Raw genomic sequence first — 17796 nt, 5'->3', positions numbered from 1 at the left:
ATGGAGGTGAGAGATGGAATTTAGAAAACAGGAAGTATTTTGGCTATAACAAAAATCATGTGAAGGGGAGCAAGGTGCATTAAGCCTGGAAAGGCAGCTGGAACCAGGCTGTGAGGAGCTGAAGACACTGAGGAGCCCCAGGAGGTCCTCTAGCAGGAGAGTGATGAGGTCATCCTAGTGCTTTGTGTGGAGGAGGCAAACTGGCTAGGGAAGGGAAGGACCAGAAGCTGAAAGACTAATTAGGAGGCTATCACAAATAGTCCAGGCAAGAAGTGTGAGGTAGATGATTGTACGAAGAGAAGGCAATAGGATACAAGAGAAAACAAGAGCCCAGCCTGAACCTAGAGATGACCTATCACTCATTACTATGGAAATCAATGCCCCTCAGCACATGTGTTCTGACAAGGACCCAACAGGGTCAGTACCTCTGTGAACCTCCTACAACTTAAGGGACCCTATAAGAAATCCCAGAGCATTCATTAGTGGCCTAAAGAACCTATACCAACATCCTTGACTATCTGACTGTGGACCAAAGACTGTAAACTAATTGTCCTCTGAGGTAAGCAAGGGCATAGAAATTCCAAAATTGGGTCCACTATACACCGCGACACCCCACAATACACCTAAGTGATGCCAAATGATTTCAGAAACCCCTACAACACTAATATGAGCCCATCTGTGGAAATGCACAGAGGCAGGAGATAGAAAAACCTATACGGAGAACAGAAAATATACCAGTTTTTTGGAGTGTAGGAATGAATGAAAGGAAGTAGCACAAAATTAGTGTAGAAAGATAGGTTGGAGATTGGGAAAGAATTTAAAGGTGGAATGGAGGAACTTGTGTTTCCTCTTAGACGCTTCAGGGAGCCATTGAAGCTTCTTAAGTAGGGGAATAACATGGTTAGACCTGTACTTTAAGAATAATTTGGCACCTGTGTGGACTTCTGACCAAGATAGTTGCCTGAGCAGAAGCAGGCAGATGAATTCCCCTACATTACTGCAACAAAAATCTAAAAATCCCATCAGGTCAAATAATGATAAAGAAATCCAATGAAAAGTTAAGTCAACAGGAATATTTAAGCACTTGTTATGTGCCAGGCACTGTGCTAAGTGTAGAGATACAAAGATAGGCAAAAAAAGTCCCTGCTCTTGAGGATCTCACAGCCCAATGGAGGAAATAACCTGAAAACACTATGTACCAATAAGAAAAAGGATAAAATGGAGAGGACCTAGGACAGAAGGCACTAAGATTATGGAGGACTGAGAAAGGGTTCTTGCAAAAAAAGGTGGGATTTTAGTTGAGACTTGAAAGAAGCCAGGGAAGCCAGGAAGCACAGGTAAAGAGGGAGAGAGTTCCAGGCATGGGAGACAGCCTGCCAGTGAAATTGACACAAAAGATTAAGTGACTTTTTTCTACCCCAGAACTGTGCAAAAAACCAATAGTCTAGGGCAATAGAAAAGCCCCCACTAGTGTAGACAAACAAGTAGAAAAAGCCACTTATTCTATTTTGTCATTTTCACTGGCTTCACAAATGCCTAGAAGAAATGAATCAAGAGATTTTAAAAAGTGAAATAAAATATCTGGAGGAATGAATCAGGAGAATAAACAGCTTATAAAAGAAAGTCCAAGTAATAAACTCTCTGAAACTTAGAAAAGACCAGATATCAATGACTCCATAAAACAGCAAGAAATATTAGAACAAAATAAGAAGGTTGAAAAAAATAGGAAAATGAATATATCAAAAACAACTTACTGAGAAAATAGCTCAAGGAAAGATAATTTAAGAATTTTTGGACTCTCTGAAAACCAAGTATTCAAAGGGTGTTATCCACCTCCTGACAGAGATGATTAATTTAAAGTTCAGAAAGAGACATATTTTTGGACATGACCACAATATGGACATGTTTTGCTTGACTATGCTTATTTGTTATAAGGTTCCCTCCCCCCCTTTCAAATGGTCGAATGGGGCAGGGGAGGGGGATTAACAATAATGATGCCAAAAAAGCCAGTGCCCCTGAAATATTTTTAATGCACAGAAAATGGGAGGAAGTTCATTAGGAAGTACAGACAAACAGGACAATTTTGAAAAGTAACATGTTGAATTTATTATATACTTTTTAAAAAGCAAATGATTATCAGTTGATAACAATTAGTCAGCCAGGCTTAGCCTTTAAAAAAAAAAGAGGTATTTTACCTCTTTTTATGCAGACTAATATTTTCATACGCAATCTTTTTATATTCTGCTTGCATACATGTAAGTGCTCTCTGTTTAAATTCTGAAAAAAACAATCAATTAAAAATTTGACAGCTGTGTGGAAGTTTGGAGAGGTGAGAAAGTGGAGACAGGGAGACTAATTAGGATGCTGTTGCTATAGTTCAAGTTAGAGGTGATGAGGACTTGAATTAGGATGGTGGCACTGTGAGTCGAGAAGAGGACTGATGAGAGATATGTTGTGGAGGTAGAATCCAAAAGATTGGAAACTGGATAAGGGAATTGAGGGAGAGGGAAGAGTTAGGATTATTCTAAGATTCCATGACCTGAAAAATAGTGGTTCCCTCTAGAAAAACACAGCATACAGGAAGAGGAGTAAGTTTAGGGAGGAAAGATAAAGAATTGTATTTTGGATATATTGAGTTTGAGAGGCCTATGGGACATCTAGATGGAGATGTCAAGCAAGCAATTAGTTATGGGGGATTGGAACACAGGAGAAAAGTAAAGTCTGAATATGCAGACTTGGGAATCATTTGGAGATAGATAACTGAACTCGTGGCAGTTGATGAGATCTCCATGGAAGAATGTGTGGAGAGGGAAAAAGAGGGGGCTCAGGAAGAAGTTCTGGGGGTACATCCATTTACAGGCAACAGGACATGAATGATGATCCAGCAAAGGGGTTAAAAAGGAGAAAGAAGACAAATAGGGAGAACTAAGAGAGTACAGTGTTAGAAAGATCCTGGGAGTGAGTATATCTAAGAAAGATTGGTCAGCAGTGTCAAATGCTATTGAGAGGCCAAAAAGGATGAGGAATAAGAAAAAGCCAGTGTATTTAACAATTAGGAGAATATGGGAGACTTTAAGAAGTTTCAGTTGAGTGGTGGGGGAGGGAACATTTTTTGTTGTTGTTCAGTCATGCTGACTCTCTGTGACCCCATTTGGGGTTTTTGTGACGAGTGGTCTGCCATTTCCTTCTCCAGTTCATTTTACAGATGAGGAAACTGAGGCAAACAGGGTCAAGTGACTTACCCAGGATCACATAGCTAGTAACTGTCTGAGGTCAGTTTTGAACTCAGGAAAATGAGTCTTCTGATTCCAGGCCTGGCACTCCATCCACTGTGCTACCTAGCTGACCAAGCATTTATTAAGTTCCAGGTACTGCTAAGTGCTTTGCAACTATTACCTTATTTGATCTTCACAACAACCTTGCAAGGTAGGTGCTATTTTGATCCCCATTTTACAGTTGAGGAAACTGAGGTAGAGGTTAAATGACTTGCCCGGGATCATACAACTAGTATCTGAAGCTAAATTTGAACTCAAATCTTTGAGACTTGAAGCGCACGACATTATCCAATGAAAGCCAGTTTGCAAAGGGTTAAGAAGTAGAATATAAAGAAGTAAAAGAAATTATTATAAACAATTTTTCCTACGAGTGGCAGTGAAAAGAGAAGATAGATAGGATGATAATTTGAGGGGATTGCAGGGCTGACTTGTCTTCCCATTGCTTCTAGGATAAGATACAAAATCTTCTGCTTGGCATTTAAGGCTCTTCACAGTTTGCCTCCAGCCTATTTTCCAGCATTATTTCAAATGAAAGTAATAGGGTATAGTGGAAAGAATATTGTATTTGGAGCCAGAAGAGCCGGGTTCAAATTCTGATCAACCATTATTTTTTCTGTGACATTGAATAAATCAATGAAAATGAATTTTAAAAGAATTTATTAAAAAGTATTTATTAAACAATTACGATGTGCAAAGCACGGAGGATACAAATAGAAAAGACAGGAACTCCCGTTCTAATGGGGGACACAACATATATGGAAGGTTTCAGCTACAAGTCAGATGAAAAGGTCCCATGGTCCTTAGGGTACAACTGGTAATTAAAGAAGATGGTAATGTCTCTTCTTTCATGTCATCAGATTCTGATTTGGCAGTGTCAAGGACTTGGGTAGCGAGAATTTTTTTTGCAATCTTCACTAGCTGTGGGAGCAGCTGCTAGGGTTGCTTCCTAGGATGATGGCTGTGGGCACTGCACTAGAAGTGATGCCAACACTCTTGGGGGCCAGGTTCCTAGGGTTTGAGGGGTTTGACTTGCTTGGTCCTCGGGGCAAGTAACTTAACCTTTTACAAAATCACTAAATGTGAGAGTCGAGAGGGAATTTGGTGGCCATCTAGTTCATCATTCAAAGAATACCTACTATAACATATCTGACATGTGGTTGCCCAAACTCTATTTAAAGACCTCTAACTAAGGGGAACCAGCACTTCTACAGGCAAGCCATTCCACTTTGGATAGCTCTACTCCTTAGGAATTTTTTGTGACGTATAAGAGGACTGGCCTATTTTTCCTGATGCATCAGGAGACTCTCATCCTGAACCACTATGAAGCTCAGAGTAAACGATGAGTGTAATGGGAGAGCCAAAGTGCCCAGTCTTTACAAGCATGTGCAGAATGCTCAGCTGATGCAATTTCCACATGGACTTTGGAGCAAGTGAAGACTAGCAAGTGAATAACTAGTTCTGGTCTGCTAACCTAATGTCGAAAGGAGCCTTTTCAATTGGCCACAACTTCCTAGCCAGAACTGGGTATGTATTTAAAATAGATTAGTTGAACTCATTTCTTTTTTCAACTTTTTTCCTGCCTTCCAGTCTGCCAGTTCCAATGAAAAAAGAGAGACAATGCTGTAAGGGGATGTGCCTAGGGTTCTACCCAGTCAATGCTGACCTGTGGTCAGTGAATATGGGTCTGAGTTCTGTGGAAGAATATTAAAAACCTCCTTTTTAGTTCAACTGAAAATACTAAGAAAGAATGTTTTCTCCAGCCTAAAAATCCTTTTCAGACTTTTCCCTCTTAAGGTCCCATGAAATGGATCAAAAGTGACAGAAAAAAAGGCAAAGGTCCCAGGAAATGGATAAAAGGTGATAGAGAAACTTAACTCTCATCCACATAAGATCATTGCCTACCCATCCCCTGAAGTGATTGATGCCATCACCCGTTTACGAATAATGTCTTCTTTTTCATTCAAGAATTGAGTTATTGATCAAAGGAAAGCCTTCCAGTCCTTAGGGAGTGATCAAGGAAGGAATTGGATAGTGACTGTTTTTGGAGTGTTAACCCCAAACTGTATTTAACAAATTATGATCTTTGCCTTGTTCAAGAGTCCTATAAATGTTACCTCAAATCATCTCAGGTTAGAGAGAGGCATTTCAGCATAGGAGGAACTATGCCAGTTTGAATCTCTCTCATCTAGGAAAGGTTTGGATATAGAATAATGTTAAATTAAAGACTGTTCTGCACACTTGTGCCTCAAATTCACAGTAGTAATTTTTTTCCTCCATGACAGTTTTGTCTTTACCTTTTTTTTTTTAATTTTAGGTAAAGGAGATTGGAGGTTATGATCTTGTGAGCCTCAAAAGGTCAAGAGACTGAGTCACCAGGTCCAGGAGTGAAACCTATGCTGGGATTTGCAGCCAGTTTTTTTTTTTCTCTTGGTGAGGCAATTGGGGTTGTGACTTGCCCAAGGTCACACAGCTAGTAAGTGTCAAGTGTCTGAGGCTGGATTTGAACTCGGGTCCTCTTGACTCTATCAAAGGTCAGAGCTTTATCCACTGCACAACCTAGCTGCCCCTGCAGCCCGCTTTGAGGACTAGAGAAGCAACCCTTCAAGACCTAGCTCAGCAGTATTTGAGAGAAGAGGTTGACAAACCCTCCATTAACATTCACCTAGTAGCAATGCCACATTTAGACCTGAACTTGTTGGGATCGATGTTATGTAGAAATTGCATTCAGTTTGAGCCCACTCACCCCAGAGACCAAGGTGAATATTGAGAAGATTTGTGAGGGAGTGAGTCAGGGCCCAGAGGAGTATCATAAAAGGGCTTAACAATAAAACTACTATTAGGTATCCAGAGTCCACAAAATCTAGCCATGCCTAGAAAAGTTCAAAACTGTTTCTTAGTGTCTGGGACAGGGAGTTCGTGGCCCGGAAGCTTTACAGACTGGCTTGCTATCTGGACTTTGTTCAAAGAGACCCTATAGCCTTGAGTTCCCAAGAAATTAAGCACTCCTGAGGCAGTGGACAAAGAAGCCTCCTGGGTGGGGCTACAAATACAGCGATGGGAAAATACTTTAGGGTCTCGGAGGTAAACAACAGCTGAGGTGGCAAGAGTAGCCACCTCATGCCCATTCTCATGCCCGCTTGTCCCTATGTTCCGGGTTCCTTGGGAGTCTGGCCTATGTGATTTATCTCTAATAAACTTTTTCTCTGGCTGGAAGAAGATTTGAGTTGAATTCTTTCAGGCAGGGCCTGGTGCCACGATCTTAGGGTCCGTTAGAGCACCCCAAAACCTCTAGACCTCTTCAATTTGTACGTATGTTCTTGCTATATATCTTTGAGGTAATTGATCAAATGGAACTAGGGTGGTAGTAACTGATAGCTAATAGTGGGGGACCAAATCAGGGTATGAGCTCCAGCCAATAGCATTGGAGAAGAGCCATCCCGATCCCTTAGGAATACCCCTAGAACTCTGAGGGAAGAGATGTAACCCGCTAGCTCTGGAATAGTGAAGCCAGAGAGCACAATACACTGGCACTAAGTCTAAATTTGACGCTTTGCAGTTTCTATCCGTAGTTCCTCATTTTGCTCTCTATGGCAAAACAGAGCAAATCTAATCCTTTCACCAAACACTCCTTCAAAGACCCAAAGGTGACTCTCATGTCCCCGAGTCTTCTCTTGAGTAAATAAGCCCAGTTTCCTCAGCCAATTCTCAGATATCACAGCTGAACACAATACTCCAGGATTAGGTCCGACAAAAGCAAAGAACAGTGTTCTCCAGCTTCCCTATTCCTAGAAGCTATGCCTCCCCTTAATGCAGCCCAAGACTGCATTTGCTTTTTTAGCTACCACAACACATGGCTGACTTATACTGATTTTACAATCCACTAAAACCCTCAGATCTTTTTCTGAACAACTCTGTGCCTCTGTGCCCTGTCTTCTACTTGTGAAATTGCTTTTATCTTTATTTTACTTTATTGTATCCAAGTGTAAATCTATCTCTAACTTCATCTTCTTCGATTCAGATCAATGCTTATCCAGATTCTTTTGGAATCTGATTCTGTCATCCACTGATGTTAGCTATCCCTCCCAGCTTTACGTTATCTGCAAATCTGGTAAACCTACCATCTGTGCCTTCATCTAAGCTATTGATAAACATGTTAAAACAGCACAGGGCCAAGCACAGGTTCCTATGATCCCCCACTAGAAGGTTCTTGCCATGCTGGCATTGAACAATTAAATACTTGGAATCTAGCTAGCCAACCAACTCCGAATCCATCTGAATGTCTTACTAGGTAATCCATATTCCTCCATCTTCTTCTGACGACAAGTATGATATACTTGTTCAAAAGCTTTGCTGAAACCTAGGTAAAGTATAGCCACAGCATCTTTCTCATCTACTACTTTAGTAACCCTTTCCAAAAAGGAAATGAGGTCATCTAGCATGATATGTTTTTGATGAAGCCAAGCTGATTCTTTGTAAATGTTTCCCTTTTTAGATGCTTGCTATCCATATATTTAATGATTCATTCTAGAATTTTCCCAGGAATCTAAGTGAATTTTATTGGCCTACAGTCTGCAGATTCTGTTTTCTTCCCTTTTGAATTTGTTAGGACCTTTGTCCTTCACCAGTTTTGGGGTATCTCTCCCATTTTCCACGATCTTTCAGATATCAATGAAAGTGGTTCCACAATGGCATCTGCCAGTCTTTCTCAGCCCAGGGATGTAGTTCATCAGTGCCAATTGACTTGAATTCACCAAGAACAATGAGGTGCTATGTTTCATTATCTCCTTACCTTGGGTATCAACTCCCTGGTAGTCACTTTTTGTTTGATCATTTCCAGTATAAAGGTCATTCTCCTTTGCAGAGAAAACAGAATAAGAATTGAGCAGCTCTTTCTCTTTGTCATCAGTTAGCATCATTCCCTCTACCCCCAACAAGGGTCTTATGCTTTCTCTTTGATTCTACTTCCCCCCACCAATATAATGGGGCTCAGTTGAAGGAGATGCACTAGATGACCTCTCAGGTGCCTTCTGGTTCTAACTATCCAATCTTACGTGGTACAGGCCGCCTGTGCACTTGGCAGGCATCCCAAGTGACAACTGAGGTGTAGCCATAGAGTAAGAATTGTCCATACTTGGCTCACTTTCTTCTTTCTGCATGCCCCGAAGCAGGTTTTCACTTCATTGATTAAGTAACCAGATGGCAATACATGCAGTCCCACAGTTGAGTGTTTTCATCAGCACATTATCTAGTGTGCATGTAGAGGCTTTGCCAAGGCTATAGTATCTTTGTGCCTTATCACAGGACACTGACTTACAAGCTCTTAGACTACTCTGAATAGACATATGGTCCATACAGGGCTGACCCTGATTCAATTTTTGTCTAGAGATATGGAAAAAGAAAATGGGACATTGTTCTGAAATATTGAATATAGCAGGGAGTTGATCGAGGAGGTCCTTGATCAGGTAAGTCCCCCAGTCCACTGGTTGAAATAACCGTTTCAGACTTTCACATTTTCAGTTTGCATGGGCATGGGGCAGAAAAGCCTTTTCAGATGTTTGAGTGGCCCCATTTGGAAGACATAAGAACCTTCCTCCTCTTACCCTCTCCTCCTTCCCCTCCGAAATAAAATTATAGAAATCTTGATTTGGCTCTTGTCCCTGCCATGTTCATTCTGACCACTGTTTCTGAATGCACAGGCAATCTACAATGTGGCCACACACACTTTATCATACAAGGAAACCAAATGCTGGTTAAGGGTTACTTGGTGGAGCATAGCTCTTTGCTTCTGCTTTCTAAATCTGGTGGTAGAAAGATTCTTCAAGTGGAAAGGAAGAAGAGACTTAGGAATTTAGGGAAATGTATACACTGCCATACATTTTTCTACCTTCCAATGGCTTCCCAGTCAAAACTTCTACAAGAAGGCATAGCTAGCTGTCAGGAGCACATACTACATTAAACCCTTCTAGTTTCTCCTCTTCACGAATTCCATGTTTAAGCCAGCTCTCCAAACTTAGCACTCCATCTTTTTTGAAGTTTTGGAAGGACAGGGAACATCCTCTTTCTTAGTATACTCAGTGCCTAATATAGTGATTTTCTCATGAGAGGTTCTTGATAAATGCTGAATTGAACTGAATTCCTGAATCTAGAGATTCCACGACACCAACATAGGGTCTCACGACCACACAACGGATGGCAATTAGGAGCCCAAAGGCCTCACAATAACAGCACTATAAAGTCCCACTGGACCCTGCATAAATAGCTTTTAAGACACCTTGGCCCAAGAACTCCAATATCATAGCCCTACGAACCCAACATCAACCTTTGTTGTTGTCATTCAGTCATTTCAGTCACGTCTGACTCTCTGTGACCCCATTAGGGTTTTCTTGGCAAAGATACTGCAGTGGTTTGGCATTTTCTTCTGCAGTTCATTCATTTTACAGATGAGGAAACTGAGGCAAACAGGGTTAAGTGATTTGCCCAGGGTCACACAACTAGGAAGCATTTGAGGCCAGATATGAACTCAGGCAGATGAGTCCTCCGGACTGCAGGCCTGGTGCTCTATCTACTACATCACCTAGCTACCCTAATATGAATCTAGAGCCTAGCAATTATGTTTATTTGAGCCCAGGGAAGTCATAATAACTCCCGCCCCCATTCCATCTTGGTCCTGAGATTGCACAATACTCCCCCAATGAACCCAGTCAGGGCCAGAGACCCTACAGTGGTAGTCTTTGGCTCTCAGCCAGTCAGAGTAAGAAGTTCCTTCCCCCTCCTTTTCTCCAACCGTGGTATTTGGGGTCCAGGCTTCTCATTCTCCCACCATTCTTATTGACCTAATTTAACAAGGCAACTAAGGCTGGGAATAGACTGTTATGAATGGTTCCAGAATCAAGGGTGGTTCTTCGAAGCTCAGGCTACTCTCTTTCCCAAAGAGTTAGATTGGGGAAGAGAAGGGGCACATGGGTAGCTCCTGGACTGCTGTCTAGTCCTATGATCATATAATAAATAACTCGATCCAGTACAGAAATCTGGGAATATGTTTTTCAGAGCCCCTAAGAATTCTAGATTTCCTCCCCTGCCCCCTATCCCAAACTTGAACTCTGCCCCAACTCTGGTTAATGAGTTACCCATCTGCTTATCCACCCACCAAGGAGCCACTGACCCTAACTGTGTTCCCCCCAGTTAATTGGTCATCTGCCAACTAAGAGGTGGGCAAACTGGGTTTTTGGTTCCATTGATTGCCCTGGGGCTCCCTTACTTTGAGACTGGAGCCTAGGAGACAGGCAGAATGCTTCAAACCAGCCAAGTACTACTATCTCGGGTTACCTCCCCTTTGCAGGGCTCAGGAGCCCAGAGGCCAATTTTGCGGTTTGATGGAGAAGCTTTCCGTCTCAAAAGGACAGGGGAACTAATACGGGCCTTGTTAGTGCTTCGGCTCTGTGCATGGCCCCCACTGGTCAATTATGGTCTAACGGTGAGTGTCCTCTGGTCCTGACCTCCAAGGGAAGAATTCTCTACTGTATTCCCAATTCCAATGCTAAGATAATTCTACAGTATTTCCAATTGTAATTCTGTTTTTCCTTCTTCCTATCACCTAGCTTCTGTCTTGGTCCCGGAGGCTCCTGGGCTCCCGGCTATCTGGGGCACTACTTCGGGCTTCAGTGTATGGGCAGTTTGTGGCTGGGGAGACAACGGCTGAGGTGCAAGGCTCTGTCCAGAGGCTTCAAGGACTTGGGCTGCGGCCACTGCTGGCTGTGCCCACTGAGGAAGAGCCAGGGACAGATCGGGGAGGGTGAGAACATGGTTCAGGGGAGGGTGAAATGTAAGATGGGGCTGGGCAGTGAAAGGAAGGTGGTGGGGATAAAAAAGGAGCATTGGGGCTGAGGAGCCTGAAAGAAAAGGACCAGCAGGACCCTGACAAATCAGGTTTTCTTTCTGGTCTGCAGGGAAGCCTGGTATGAGGGAAACCTGAATGCTATGCTGCGTTGTGTGGACCTGTCCTGTGGGCCCCCAGGATCCCTACCACCCCAGCCAGCCGTCATGCAGCTCAAAGTGACAGCACTGACCAGTGCCCTACTCTGTGTAAGAGACCTAAGATGGAGAAGAATTTGGGGGGTTAGGCCTAAAGCTGAATTCTTGAACTGTGCACCCCTTATCCCTTTTGCTCTTTTCAGAAAGAACTGACGCTCCGACTCAGGGAGCCTGGGACTTCCAAAGAGCTAAGTCCTGAAAGGTTTGCTTCCACCATGGAAAGTGGTAAGGTGAGCATCTCCAACCACCTATTACCCCAAAGTTTTCATGAACGTGTCCCTGAAGCACCTGAGCCTGAGCTCTGCTCTCCCTCAGGACCTATGGATTTCCAGTCTCAGCCCTGAGCAGAATCAGCATCTCAAAGCCTCGCTGAGCCGTTTCCATCGCATTGCTCAGGTAAACCCAAAACTCAGCCCCAATTCTTCCAAAGGTCTGAACTCTTACCCTTGCCCTCATTTTACACGAAGCCCTCATCTCTCTTATTCCTTTCCACAGTCAGAGGCAAGTGACCTCATCTCTTCTGTCCTCCTCCACAGTATGCTCGGAGCCAGGGTGTGCGGCTGCTAGTGGATGCCGAGTACACCTCTCTGAACCCAGCACTGACCCTGTTTGTGTCTTCCCTGGCTGTCCGCTGGAACTGCCGGGAGGAAGCTGATGAGGATGGGGCTCCCTGGGTGTGGAACACCTACCAGGCCTATCTCAAGGTAACAGGAAGCCTGGGGAAAGGGAGCTCAAAAGCACCTGAGCCTCTTACATCCCCTGCCTTCTCCACCACCTCAGGATACATATGAGCGACTGAATCAGGCAGCAGAGGCAGCAGAGCAGAAAGGTCTGGGTTTTGGGGTAAAGCTGGTTCGTGGTGCGTATCTGGATTCAGAGAGGGCATTTGCTCAGCATAGCAAGACAGCAGATCCTACCCAGCCCAACTATGAGGCCACAAGCCGAAGGTAGGCAAAAGGGGAACTCCCACAGAGGGAATGAGGGTAGAGGCCTAGACTAGGTTTACCATGGGCCATGGACTCTGATGCCTTTCTTCCCATTCACCCCTTTTCCCAGTTACAGCCGTTGCCTGGAGCTGATGCTGGGACATGTTTGCCGCCGGGGCTCACGGTGTCAGCTTATGGTAGCTTCCCACAATGAAGAGTCAGTGCACCAGGCCGTTAAGCGGTAAGGTGGGGGCCAGAAGAGAGTGGGGAGCCGGGGGAGTGTCCCTAAGGAGGCAGGGAAGGACAAAAAGAGTAGGACCAAAGATGAGAAACTTAAGAGATTCAGAAACCATCAGAGCTGAGGAGGTACTTTAGAGGTAACCATTTCAATCCCCTTATTTCAAAGACATTCAGATTCCTATGAGGCCATAACACATCCTAAAGATTAGGCAGAATCCTGGTTTCCTCTCAGGGCCAAGGCTCTTTCCATCATACCAAGAGAGAGATTTAGGGTTTGAGGACAAGGAAATGGGCAGATACACCAAGATATTTGGTGTAGTGGAAGGGGTGCTGGACTGACAGAGTCAGGACTGAGCTAGTTTCAGATTCTATCTTAGACACTACTGGACTTATGAAATCATGATAAGGTCGCTGAACCTCTCTGATCCTCAGTTTCCTCATCTGTAAAATGGGGTAATATCTGCTGTACCTACCTCAAAAGGTTGTTGTAAGGAGCAAATGAGATAAAGTGCTATGTAAATTTGGTTCTCTTGTTTATTATTAACTTTACATTGTACTTTTTGTAACTAGAAGTCTTATTCAGTTCAACGAAAATTATTAGTACCTATTTAGTGCGAGGCTCTGTGCTAGGCATTGGAGATTCAAAGATAAGAATGAACAGTGTCTGCCTTCAAGAAGCATATGCTCTACTCAGGGGAGATAAAACGTGTTCACAGATAAGTAAATATAAAGCAATACAATTTCAAGAGGGAAGAGAGAACCAAGAAGGGAGAGGAACAAGAAAGGCTTGGTACCAACGAGGCAGTCTAGGAAGGGAATGCATTCTAGGCATGGGGGATCAGCCCACTCATGCAAAGGCATGGAGGAGAAGACATGACATCATCTCTGGGCAAGGAGCATGTAGATGCACTTAAGTAGACTAGAGAATAGGAGTAATAGGAAATAAGACTCGTGGGGTTGGTGGGAACCAGATTGTGGAGGGCTTTCCATGGCAGGCTGAGGGTTCCTAGTCCCCTCTCTGAGGCAACCACATAATATCATGCATTATAGCTCTCTGGGAAGTCTCTACTAGACTGGGAAGTCCAGGGACGGCAAAAGTGAGGTCTAACCTAACCCACTAATCCAATGCTGAGCACAGAGCTCCACACATAGTAGGCACTCAAGTGTCTATTGCAGGGCATTAACCTTGATCTCAAATGCCACAGGATGTCAGAGTTGGGCATTCCTCCGGATGGTGCTGTTTGCTTTGGACAGTTGCTGGGCATGTGTGACCATGTCTCCCTTGCCCTGGGTATGTGTTTCCATCACAGAACAACCTGTTTTCAATCCCTCTATCATGGGCAAAATTTTCATGGTTAGGATGGGACAGCCTTGTCCCTCTTCCCTTCTTTGTCCATAACTTGAATCCTTCCTAACCCCCAAGCCTACCTCTAGCCCACAATATTGAGTCAAGGTCTGGGCCTGGGCAGGAGGAATAATAACGCAGGAGAAAGTCCTGCCCCTGCCCTGATATTTCCTCTCACCCAGGGCAGGCTGGTTATGCCATCTACAAGTCTATCCCCTATGGCTCTCTGGACGAGGTGATTCCCTATCTGCTTCGTCGGGCCCAGGAGAACCGAAGTGTGCTTCAAGGGGCCAGGAGAGAGCAGGGGCTGCTGAGCCAGGAACTTCTTCGGCGTTTGTCTCGCCGTCCTTAAGACATCACCTCATTTCTGGCCTTCCCTCTCTTCACCCCATCTGACATTAAAGTCTCTAAGAGAAAATCACATCTAACTACCTGTTGCTGTCTGGAGCTGGGGCCAGGAAATGCAGTTTCCTGTTAGTAGTCTCTTTGACCACTGGGCAAGCAACATCATGTTTCTGGGCCTCAGTTCCTTCATCCACAACACGAGGGGATTGGATGAGATCATCCATAAGGGTATCAGTCTGAGCCACTTTGCAGGATCCCTGAACTGGAGGTGAAGGTACCTAGGTCTCTAACAGAGTAAGGGCTGAAGGGCGAAGTCCCTTCTGAGAACATAGGGACCCACTCTCTAAGCCACTTAGCAGGGTCTCTGAAATGGGAGTAGAGGCTGAGAAGGTGCCTTGGTTTCTGAGACCTGTTAGGTATCTAGGGAGGGCAGGGGTTCCAGGCTGAGGGAAGGTTGTTTTGGACTTTAAGCTCCTCTTTGAGGCCTTTGACTACAGAGCAGGCAGAGGTGAGACTCTTTTGGCCTTTGAATTCCTCTATGGGGTGTCTGGGGATTGGGCGTTCTAAGAAAAAGGCATCTAGAGTTCTACTTTGGGGTCTCTAGCTGAGGAGAGCCTGAAGGGAAGAGTGGCTACATCTCTGAGTCCCTTTGAGGGGTCTTTAACTGGGGAACAATGAATAAGAGGATATCTTGGTCTCAGAGCCCATGGGTTCTCTGAACTGGGGACAGGGAATGAGGGGAATATTTCCATCTCTGAGCCCCTCTCTAGGGGGTTTCTGATCTCTGACCTCTGTCAGAATTGACTAGGAGAGGGAACTAACTGCAAGGTGTCTTGGTCTCTGCTATCCTTAAGAACTGTCTGACTGGAGGGAGGCCAAGGGGAGGGCCCTTTGTGAAGTTTGGGGAAAGGCTAAGGGATCACTCCACGGGGTCCCTCTGTTGGGTCTTTGACTGGAGCAGACCTTTCAGTCTCCGAAATCTTTGATTGGGGAGAAGCTAAAGGGAATCCCAAGGAGTCTCTGGGCAGAAGAAGCTGAGGAATGGGTACCTCTACTGTAGTCCCTGATGGGGGAGGGGTACCCCTCTGTGGGGGAAGCTGAGGTGGCTGGTATCCCTTGGTCTGTGGGCTCTCTAACTGGAGGGAAGGCCCCTCTCTGGGGTAGATTTAGGAGGGTCCTTCAGACTGTGGGGCTGAAGAAGAAGATAAGGGGGATCCCTCCATCCATGAGGTCTCAGTGGGAAACAAAAAAGGCACCCTGTGGAGTGTTTGAGGTGAGGGAGGAGGCTGAGGAGGTAGAATCCCTTGAGCTATGGAGTTTCTGAGGAAGCTAAGGGGGGATCACTAAAGGGAGGGGAGCTCCAGTCTACGGAGTTTTGTAGGGGGTGTCTTTTGGTTTACAAGGTCTATGAAGGGAGTACCTCAGTTTCTGGGGCCTCTGGGAGGGTAGAAAGGGTTCCTTGGTCTATGGAGTCTTGGGGGGGGTGAGGAGAATCCCTCAGATTGTGGAGTCTCTAGGGAATTGGGGGTCCATAGTCTAGATGATCTGAGAGATCCTTTAGCCTCTAGTAGGGTTTGTGAGGTCTGTGTCAAGGGTCTCTTGGTCTGTAAAATTTTGAGGGAGATGGGTTCCTTAGTGTGAGGTCTGGGGAGGTGCAAAGGTCTCTGGGGGTGGTGGTGGTGTGAAGAGGATCCCTTAGTTTCTAGGGTGGGTAAGGAGGGGTTCCTAAGTCTGTAGTGTCTGTTAAGGGAGTCCCTTGGTCTCTGGAGAGGGTTTGAAGTATCCCTCAGCTTGTGGGGTTTGAGGAAGGTCTCTCAGTCTGTGAGGTCTGAGAAGGGGTCTCTGCTTGGGATGAGGTGGGAGGGGTCCCTATCTATGAAGAGTCCTTGTTTTCTGCAGATTTGAAGAGGGTTTCTTGGTCTCTAGTGTGGGATGAAGGACGGTTCCCAACCCTGTGGGGTTTGGTGAGGAGATGCCCTGTCTATGGAGTTTGGGGCGTTCTTCAGTCTGTGGGATGTGTGAGGAAGGGTACCTGTCTCAGGGATGAGGTGAGGGGGTCCCACAGTATGTAAAGTGACATGAGGGGAGTCCCTTGGTCCGTGAAGATCAGTCTTTAGGGTTGAGCAAGGTCCCTTGATCTATGGGGGTTTTCAGTCTTTGGGGTGGGGTGAGGAGGGTTGGGGTGAAAGGAAGTCTGAGGCTGTGGGGTAAGATGAAGAGAATTCTTCAGTCTGTGAGGTGGAGTGAGAAGGGGTTCTTTAGTCTGCCAGGACTGCCCCTCAATTCCTAGGGTGGAGTGAGGGGAGTCTTTTGGTCTGTGGGGTGAGGAGGGGTCCCTCAGTCTGTGAGGCAGGAGGTAGGTGGTATTTCAGTCTCTGAGGTAAGGGGAGAGGGTCCCTCATTCTGTGGAGGTCAGGAGGTGGGGTAAGGAAGAACTCACAAGTCCAGGAAGTCTGTGGAGGACTCCCTCAGCCTATGTGTGGGTGTGTGAGGAATGTCCCTTAGTCTCCGGAGTGACGGGAGTCCCTCGGCTGTGGTGTGGGGGAGGGAGTCATCTCTTGGTCTCTAGGTTGAGGCGAGAGGTGTCCCTTAGTCCGAAGGCGGCAGTGAAAAGAGCCCCTCAGTCTTTGGGGGAAGGGGAAGGAAGGGGACCTTCAGTTTCTAGTGGGGATAAGGGGAGGCCATTAAGCCTCTCATTCTGGGAGGTGGGATGAGGGGAGCTTATGGGGTGTCCTTCAGTTTCTAGGGTAAGGGAGGGTCCCTCATTTTTTCAGATGGAGGGGGGTCCCTCAGTCTCTGGGAAAGTCCCTCAGTCGATAGAATCTGTGGGAGAACATCATTCTGTGTTCTAGGGAAGTCCCTTAGTCTCTGGGGAGGTAAAAGAAGTACTTTAGTTCGAAGGAGAGCCCTTAGTCTCTGGGGGGAGTGGGGTTTCTTTCAGTCTCTAGGGGGATGATGAGAGAGCCCTTAGTCTCTGGGGTGGGGATCCTTTAGTCTCTAGGGGAAATGAGGTGGGTACCTCAGCCTATTAGGAAGGTGAGGGGATGGATCCCTTAGCCTCTAGGGAGGGGTAAGAGGGGTCCCTCAGCATCATGGGATGAGGGGAATCCTTAAGTCTTTGGTGTGGTGGGGGAGGTCCCTCAGTCTTGAGGGGGATCCTTCAGTCTCTGGGGGAAGAGGGGGAATCCCTCAGTCTTTAAGAGGGTGAAGGAGGTCCCTCAGCCTTTGGGAGTATGGAGGTGTGTCCCTCAGTCTCTATGAGGGGCGAGGGAACCTCTCAGGCTCTGAGAGGTGAGGGGGAGGTCCCTTAGTCTCTGGGGAGGTGAGAGGGTCCTTCAGTTTCTAGGAGGTTAAGGGAGGTGCTTCAGCCTTTGGAAGGGTGAGGGGGGTCCCTGTCTCTAGGGGGCAAGGGAGGTCTTTCAGTCTCTAAAAGGAGTGAGGAGGGGTCCTCTTCAGTCTTTGAGGGAGTGAGGGAGGTCTCTCAGTTTCTAAAGAGGGAGAGGGGGGTCTTTCCAGAGACCTAAAAGGGGGGGGTTAGGGGAGTCCCTCCAATCTCTGAAGGGTGAAGGAAGTCTCTAAGAGGGGGGATGAGGGGGGTGCTTCTAGTCTCTGAGGGGGGAAGGAAGTCTCTAAG

General features: G+C 45.8%; 1 protein-coding gene across 2 annotated transcripts; it reads left to right on the top strand.

Annotated features, from left to right (window-relative positions):
- Positions 1-10516: 10516 nt before the first annotated feature.
- Positions 10517-14245, top strand: PRODH2 (proline dehydrogenase 2). 2 transcript variants are annotated; one of them, XM_027855549.1, is made up of 10 exons: positions 10517-10749; positions 10874-11067; positions 11222-11357; positions 11450-11536; positions 11622-11702; positions 11843-12010; positions 12087-12253; positions 12363-12473; positions 13678-13763; positions 14005-14245. In XM_027855549.1, exons 1-10 carry the CDS (start codon positions 10564-10566, stop codon positions 14211-14213), a joined length of 1425 nt encoding a protein of 474 aa, XP_027711350.1. In that variant the 5' UTR covers positions 10517-10563; the 3' UTR covers positions 14214-14245. The 2 variants fall into 2 exon arrangements, with proteins under 2 accessions (XP_027711350.1, XP_027711352.1); XM_027855551.1 differs by having other exon boundaries at positions 14000-14245.
- The last annotated feature ends 3551 nt before the right edge of the window (positions 14246-17796 follow it).

This window comes from Vombatus ursinus, unplaced genomic scaffold, assembly GCF_900497805.2.
Source record: "Vombatus ursinus unplaced genomic scaffold, bare-nosed wombat genome assembly UNPS02010822.1, whole genome shotgun sequence".
In the NCBI taxonomy this organism is placed as follows: domain Eukaryota; kingdom Metazoa; phylum Chordata; class Mammalia; order Diprotodontia; family Vombatidae; genus Vombatus; species Vombatus ursinus.
Note: the sequence above shows the minus strand (reverse complement) of the source record. Positions and strands in the feature narration are given on the sequence as shown.